At 34.3% G+C, this 9012-nt stretch overlaps 1 protein-coding gene across 1 annotated transcript; it reads left to right on the top strand.

The window, feature by feature from the left end:
• The first annotated feature begins 7201 nt into the window (after positions 1-7201).
• Positions 7202-8644, top strand: LOC110894688 (E3 ubiquitin-protein ligase CIP8). Its single transcript, XM_022141914.2, has one exon. It carries the CDS (start codon positions 7369-7371, stop codon positions 8497-8499), a length of 1131 nt encoding a protein of 376 aa, XP_021997606.1. The 5' UTR covers positions 7202-7368; the 3' UTR covers positions 8500-8644.
• The last annotated feature ends 368 nt before the right edge of the window (positions 8645-9012 follow it).

Below are 9012 nucleotides of genomic sequence, written 5' to 3'. Positions count from 1 at the left end.
AAAGGTTAGTAAACAGATGTTGAGAGAATAATGTTATTAACAAAGAATTTAGTACTCTCATAACAATGATGAATATAGTTATATTTATATAGACTTATAAATAAATAAGTCAGTCGGTAAATAGTATAAAAACTACAAAAATATACAATTTATTAATCTTTTGTAAACGAAATAACATTTGCATTCAAACATGTTCTTTCAACCTCTACAAAACACTATTTTAACACAACAGCAGTTTCAACCATAGTTTTCTCCACAACAAATACATTTAACCCAACTCTAGTTTCAAACATCTGTTTTCCTCCATCTGTTGACCAAAGTCAACAGATGTATCAACTACTGTTTTATTTTCAAACATCTGTTCACAACAACAGAGTTTTCATCATTTAAACTTTCAAATCTAAATATTCATTTAATTAATTTAAATAACAAACATCATTAATAATTTTAACACAACTAATTATATAAAATATGGAAGTGTCAAACAGAGGTAACTATATAATAAACAAACTTCAAAACAGCACACAACATTCAATAAAATACAGCATAATAATTTCTAATCAATGGGCTAAACAGTAGTCTCGATAAATAAAGCTCCTTTCGGATCACTGTAGTTGTCAACATGTTGGAGGCATTTCAAAATTTCATTGCTCAAATCAAGTTCAACCATATCTCCCCAACTTCAACTTCAACCTTAAATACTTAAAGTTTAGAGTATAAAAAATACAAAAATATAGAATTTATTAATCTTTTGTAAACAAAATAACATTTGCATTCAAGCATGTTCCTTCTCCAAAAAAACAATATGTTAACCCAACAGTCGTTTCAATCCCCTTCAACCTCCACAAAACACTATTTTAACCCAACAGTGGTTTTAAACCACCGTTTTAACCAAACAGCGGTTTCAACCACAGTTTTCTCCACAACACTCTGCTATTCCAACAGCAGTTCCAAACATCTGTTTTCATCCATCTGTTGACCAAAGTCAACAGATGTATCAACCACTGTTTTATTTTCAAACATCTATTCACAATAACAGAGCTTTGATAATTTAAACAGACCTTTGCCAATATTACAAGCTTTTACACTCTCAAACCTAAATATTCATTTAGTTAATTTAAATAACAAACATGGTTAATAATTTTAACACAACTAATTATATAAAAACTACAAGTGTCAAACAGAGGTAACTATATAATAAACAAAGTTCAAAACAGCAAACAACATTCAATAAAACACAGCATACTAATTTCTAATCAATGGGCGAAACAGCATACAAAGTTCATCCATTTGTTGACCAAAGTCAACAGATGTATCAACCACTGTTTTATTTTCAAACATCTGTTCACAATAACAGAGCTTTGATCATTTAAACAGACCTTTGTCAATATTACAAGCTTTTACACTCTCAAACCTAAATATTCATTTAGTTAATTTAAATAACAAACATGGTTAATAATTTTAACACAACTAATTATATAAAAATTACAAGTGTCAAACAGAGGTGACTATATAATAAACAAAGTTCAAAACAGCAAACAACATTCAATAAAATACAGCATACTAATTCCTAATCAATGGGCGAAACAGCATACAAAGTTCATCCATCTGTTGACCAAAGTCAACAGATGTATCAACCACTGTTTTATTTTCCAACATTTGTTCACAATAACAGAGCTTTGATCATTTAAACATAAATATTCATTTACTTAATTTAAATAACAAACATGGTTAATAATTTTAACACAACTAATTATATAAAAACTACAAGTGTCAAAACAGCAAAAAACATTAAATAAAATACAGCATACTAATTCCTAATCATTGGGTGAAACAGTAGTCTCGATAAGTAAAGCTCCTTTCGGACCATTGTAGTTGTCAACATGTTGGAGGTTATTTTAGAAGTTCGTTGCTCAGATCAACTTCAACCATATCCCCCCAGATGCTTGTTATCAGCCACTTGTTGTTTTCAATTATATTAGTCCTTCGACGCCTATCTACATAATCAACTACACGAGGATTATTGAAAACAAACACCTTCATCCAGCCTTCTTCTTCATATCTGAGCAAATCAGCAGTTAGCTCAGCAGACTTTCCAATAACAATCAAATGCGGCTTCTTTGGGATGGTAAAAAAATGCCCTTGGCAAGGATTGACTACAATACTCTCTAGAAAACGAAGCATTCTGAAAGTCTCACTCAGAACATCAAAAACAACGATGTTCCTCTCACCTAGTGGATACCAATAATTTGAAACCATAAAATATATGGTTTTATCAGCATAAACTCCTGTAGACCATGAATAACCACTTAAACCATAATTGTTTACGCTACCGAAATTTATTGCTCTCCATCACTCACGACGTCGTAAGTAATCACGAGCAGTAGCTACGTTACGGTAACATCTGATGTTCAGCACTTTCAGATCATTGAATTGATCAAAATAAATTCCACCGGTATTAGAGTTTCGATCATGATTGTAATTTAAGTAGTTATCAGACAAAACCTTATAGCGCCTGGTAGTTGGATTCCAAAGAATCAGCTCACAGCAAATCCCTTCATTGCAAACTAACAACAAACCATTAAATGACGATCGAATACGTAAGAAGCTAGGGTGGACATTGTTAGAAAAACTTAAGGTTTTGCTTCTAACAACATCCAAATTACCAGCAACTACGTCGTCAACGACAATTGACGTGTCTTTAAAGGAGAGTAATTTCTTTTGTAGTGAATCTCCACTTCGGAGAGCATGCATCATCTGAAATCCATGACTTGACAGTTCCCTATAAAAATTCTTGGAAAGACATTTCAAACGACCAATATCTTCTGCAGAGAGCCTTAAGAAAATTTCGTCAACAATCACTTGAAACCAAATGTTTCCATTTTGCAGTGAACCATTGCGTCTTTGAAAGTAAAAGAAATTATAATGATATTGATAAACAAAAAACTTTTGAAGATGATTGAGTAGATGGATGAAAACGGTAATGATGAAAACCTCTGCCTAATGTATTTATATACCCAATGAAGGCAGTTATGACTAAATACATCATCAAACGAAAGAATATGATGCGACACTCGTTAGGCTTTTAATGCATTTCCATGGGAAAAATATAAAATTAAACACGTTATTATAATTACAATTAACCTCTTCATTTATCATAAGACAGAACTGAGTGAGTGACGTGCATTAATTGCAAAGTACATATCCCCAGGCATTTTGAATTTGAAATTACCGGCAATTTCAAAACCACTGCTAAGGTATATGTTTGCCAAAGGAAACATCTGCTAAGTTATACTTTCTTGGCGATATGCAGTGGTTTGAAATTAAATGTATTTTAACTCAGATAAAAAATCTCTTCATTTGCAATCATCATTTAGTCATAACTCAGATAAAAAATCTATTCATTTAAAGACCAGCAATACAAAGATATTGCGAACATATGTTAGCCAACAACAGATATTACCAACAGTAGCAAGTCAAACAACCGTTAGATTAGCAGAAGATCACCACTAAACAAATGTTCTCTTTGAGCAGACTTTACCTTTGACAGAGAATTAAAGTAACAGATGCATCAATATTTACAACTGAGAGGAGGAGATTCTTCGAAAAGCTTTATTAGGCAACAACAGATGTTGGCAACAGTAGCAAGTCAAACAGCCGTTAGATCAGCAGATGATGATTTAGAGCAGATGTTCTCTTTTGGTAAACTTTAACTTTGACAGATCTATACACTAACAGAAATTGATACAACATCAACATAATCTCATTAAACTCAGAGACAATTTCACTTCTACATCAAAAGTACCGATCTGCAATAATCAGATGATAATTAAAATTACATAATAATACTTATTCAGCTTAAAATTAGTAAAAATAAAATGCTCCACAAACATTATGAAGATTAAAATATCAACAGTTACATCGAGTACTGAACAACGAAACTTTAAAATCTAACAACAACACCAAGAAATTTACGAATCTAACAACAAAAATTTAGTGCTTTTAGCTTAAACTCCATTGAGTACCGAAATTCTCAATATATATCTTCGACAATCGCCATGAACTCCACGGAAGTACTGAATGCATCACCATCAGGTTTCTGGAAGTCTGGTCTCTCGTGAACAGACCAAGATTCAGTACATGAAAACACTTCTTTAGCTGTTGAAGAGTAGCCCTATGCTCATATACTTAATTCTTAACTTGCTTCATAAAGAGTTACCTTAAACCAAACTTTATGCTTCTTTTAATACAAAAAAGGCAGGAAAGAACATTGCTCTAGTAAGATAAATCTTATCTTACAGTAGTAGCATATCTTTTCTTGCGTTTAGTAGGAACTACTGTGGGTTCTACATTATCATCATCTACCCAAAGTCATATATAATCATCATTTAGTCATAAGCAAAAATTATTTTAAATGTACATTTAATAATCTTTCTTTGTGTTTAATTTAACTTTATGCTTCTTTTAATACAAACCTATAATAACCCGCAGATGATTGTATGAATTTCAAAAAACTGTGATTAGACTGAAATATAAAGCGAGAATTAGAGTATATCACTTCAAAATTAAAAATTCAAAATTTCAAAATTAGAATAGCAAAAAAAAAAAACATACTTTAAACGATGTTGGAACAATGATGCTGGAAACAACCGTAGAACAATCATCATCATCATCTGCTCAGATCATTCACAATCATCATTTAGTCATAACTCAGATAAAAAAACTTTAGTAAAAATCAAAAACCAAAACAAACATAATCATATATATCACATTACCCTCATCAAGGCAAACCACATATCCCCAAAATTTGTTCTGAAAGTGGGTCAGAGAGAGCTTCCGTTTTCTCTTATCCTTTATGAACAAATGTCGAGTATTGAGAAGAAGAGATTTGATGGAGAAATACATCAGAAATGTGGTTTGAAAATACAAAAGAAGAGAACACGAGAATGTAAATATGAAGAGTGAAATGAGAATATAAATCAGTTTATATAAGAAGATGATTGACAGAAGTGAGTGAGTGATATGCATTAATTGAAAATTACATATCTCCATGCATTTTGAATTTCAAATTACCCGCATTTTCAAAACATCTGCTAACGTATACGTTTGCCAAAGGAACCAACTGCTACTTTCTTGTAGATGGGCAGTGCTTTGCCCTTTGGAATTTGGGCCAGACCTTTAACATTTGAATACACAAGGCAATGCTTTGAAATTAAAATAAATGTATTTTAAAGTGATTTATATATTCAGATTTATGATGTAAAAATGACATAAGAAAAACCTTGTTGGACAACCTCTCCAGCTGACACATCAGCTTTTCTTATGTCACTCAGATTTCTCCTTTTATAGAAAGTACTAGCGGTAAGACCCGTGTGCAAACACGGGCCGTTTCTTAGAAAACCATGCATAACACATATTGACAGAGAGTTAAAAAATAATTAGTGCAGACTTACAAAATTGATATAAACTAAGGGCCAATTGGTTTATTCAACAGCAATTCCATTATGTTGATAGCAAACCACTATTGTCTATTAACTGTTAAAAACCTCTGATGCTTTCCAACAGACTTTCCTAAAAACTGTCATCCATTATCTCCAACAGAGCTTGCAAGATGGATAGATAGTAAGTATCAGATGTTAGTCAACCCATGTTAAAAAAGTCAGTCAACAGAAATTACAAAGGTTAGCAAACAGATGTTAAGAGAATAATGTTATTAACAAAGAATTTAGTACTCTCATAACAATGATGAATATAGTTATATTTATATAGACTTATAAATAAATAAGTCAGTAGGTAAATAGTATAAAAAATACAAAAATATACAATTTATTAATCTTTTGTACACGAAATAACATTTGCATTCAAACATGTTCTTTCAACCTACACAAAACACTATTTTAACCAAATAGCAGTTTCAACCATAGTTTTCTCCACAACAAATACATTTAACCCAACTCTGGTTTCAAACATCTGTTTTCCTCCATCTGTTGACCAAAGTCAATAGATGTATCAACTACTGTTTTATTTTCAAACATCTGTTCACAACAACAGAGCTTTCATCATTTAAACTCTCAAACCTAAATATTTATTTAATTAATTTAAATCATAAACATCGTTAATAATTTTAACACAACTAATTATATAAAATATGAAAGTGTCAAACAGAAGTAACTATATAATAAACAAACTTCAACCACAGAGACTAAAATGACATTTAACTCTTTATTTTTTTTTTAATTCTTTTGAACCAAAACTATTCTAACCTTGGGTTTTTTATTTTCGATTGTTATTACAAGTGATGGTACCTTAAAGAAGCGAAACGGTATCAACCGAATTTCCGTCGCGATGCACAAAGTACCTCTACTAGTTAAAATTTAGTAAGTGTAAAAGATAAGTAGGGTATCATCCATTAAAGTCATTTATTATAATAAGGAATGTATTATATTCTTATTATTATCATAATAATAATATTTATCTATTATAATCATGTATTTTTGTATTTTCTTATTATTATAAATTAGTTCCATTTCAGATTAACCAAGTCCAAAATGATATCATTTTTTTTAATTAAAGTTATTTTGAAACAATTTCTTTGAGGAATGACATTCTTGCTTAAAAACAGTTAGGGTGAAGGGGGTGCTCACCTAATAGGTGAGTCCCCTCTCTTACGCCAAACTAATCCCCGTGTGCCACGTCAACTCTCCTCTTAAACTCCCCTAACACCCCCATTTGATGGCGCCACTCCCCTCTTAGGTGAATTGGTTTTTTTTTTTTTTAAAAAAAGAAAAAAAAAAGAAAATCATTGATTGGACCAAGTCTCCCTCTCTCCTCTCTCTCTCCTCCCTCTCTCCTCCCCCCTCTTCGGCAGCTCACCACCGTTTTAGTCCCTCTCTCTCTTCACCGCTTTTGTTGGCGGCACATTACCGAAGCGGCAGGAGGGGTCCCCGATTGCAAATCGGTGGGTACCCCGCCCACCCTTATGTAGAGGATCAGTCAAACAAGATCAAAATCGGTTTTATTTGGAATTGGTTTCTTAGAGAAATGATTGGTTCTGATACCGAGTTACAAACCGGTTCCAATTCTATGTGCAAATCAATATCCAATTTCTAGTCGGTAAAATAAAAAACAATACTTTTTCAGTTTTTTGATATACACACATCTTTTATTTATCCGAATCAAACGGCCCAATCAATATCGTATTTCTTGTCGATTAAAAAAATAATATTAACAAACTCAAACTCTTATAGTTTATCCGAACCAAACGGGCCAACCCGTACCAAATAACCCAAACCAGATATATTTCCCCCAAATCCCCCTTCAACAACTCCACCACTGCCTGCAGAGTTAACCAATCAATCTCAGCACACCATGGCTGAGCCACCGTCATCCTCCGTCACACCACCACCACCGCCGCCGCCACCAACACCTCCGTCGGCTCCTGAAAATCCCGATCCCACACAATACTGGTGCTACCAGTGCGACAAACGCGTCCCGATCGAAACCCTACCCGGTCAAGCTGACGTCATCTGTTTCGAATGCAAAAACGGTTTTGTTGAGTTAATCTCAGTTCATCATCCTCAACCGCTTGAAGTTAACGATGAAGATCATCCTGCTTTCGGCACCGAGTTCCTTCACGTCCTCAGGTTAATCGCCATGGCCGCACGTGACGACCACGAACCTCCTCTTCCTCCCGAAGACCGCGACGCTGACGATAACGATAATGATTATCTCCGTATCGAACTTGACGGATGGGATGAAAACGTCAACGAGGAAGACGATGATGATGATGACGTCAGCGATGATGATGATAACGATAATGAAGATGAAGAAGATGAGAATAATCCGAATCAAGTAGATCGAGTTCAGGATAGATCTGACGAAAATGAAAACGAAGACGAACAACAGATCGGTGAACAGGAAGGTGAAGAAGATGAAGATCTACGAAGAAGGCGTCAGCGTGACGTCATCCGTCTGCGTCTCCGTGATTTCGCATCACGAGCGTTAAGCCGACGTCACCGGATTCTCGATTGGGCGGAGATACTAACAGGACTGGAAGATCACTCGGTTGAATTTAGGTTTCAGGCTGCAGGAGAACGTGATGGATATATAGGTAATCCAGGTGATTATCTAGATGCTGCTGGATATGAGGCGTTGTTACAAACCCTAGCTGAGAGTGATACCGGCGCGAAGAGAGGAGCGCCACCGGCTGCGAGTTCGGTTGTGGAAGCGTTACCTGCTGTTAAGGTGAAGGTAACTGATGTTGAAGTTTGTGCTATATGTAAGGATAAGTTGGTTAATAATGAGGAGGAGGTTGTGAAGGAATTGCCTTGTGGACATTTGTATCATGGGGAGTGTATAGTGCCTTGGTTAGGTTCTAGGAATACTTGTCCTGTTTGTAGGTACGAATTGCCGACCGATGATCCGGAGTATGAGGAGGATAGGAAGAAGAGATTGAGCGCGATGGCTACAACATCTGCGAGTTCGGATGACGCGGTTTGAGAAACGGTATGTAAGTGGTTTTCGCTTAATTTGTACTTCATAACTTGAAATACATTTTTTTTTCTGTTTCTTATATGAATTGATGGTTATGATTTCATTTTTGTAAATAATAAACTTGCTTAATTTGATGATTTGGTGTGGCTTTTGTTGCTGTGTGTTTGCTAGATGATGTTACATGTGAAATGCATACATGAGAACCCTGTCAGGTGTTTGTTCTGTGCATGATGATGCACATATTGATTTTAAGTTGATCTTGTTTAGCATGAATGAGTTGCAGAAGGGTGATGCTTTTAATTTCTGGTTTTCCTGAATCAACACATTAGCTAAGACTTAAAAAACAAGTATTCTTATGCAGTGCTAGCAATTCAGGTATCCTGACTCCAAACAATTGTGTACATTTTTTGACTTGATTTAGTCTAATGTCAAGTAGGATTTATGTTGCATAGCTTGTGTTTGGTTGATATCATGTTTTGTCAACCCATATACACACATATCTGTGTCTGTTTCATGAGC

Source organism: Helianthus annuus, chromosome 12, assembly GCF_002127325.2.
Source record: "Helianthus annuus cultivar XRQ/B chromosome 12, HanXRQr2.0-SUNRISE, whole genome shotgun sequence".
NCBI lineage: Eukaryota > Viridiplantae > Streptophyta > Magnoliopsida > Asterales > Asteraceae > Helianthus > Helianthus annuus.
Note: the sequence above shows the minus strand (reverse complement) of the source record. Positions and strands in the feature narration are given on the sequence as shown.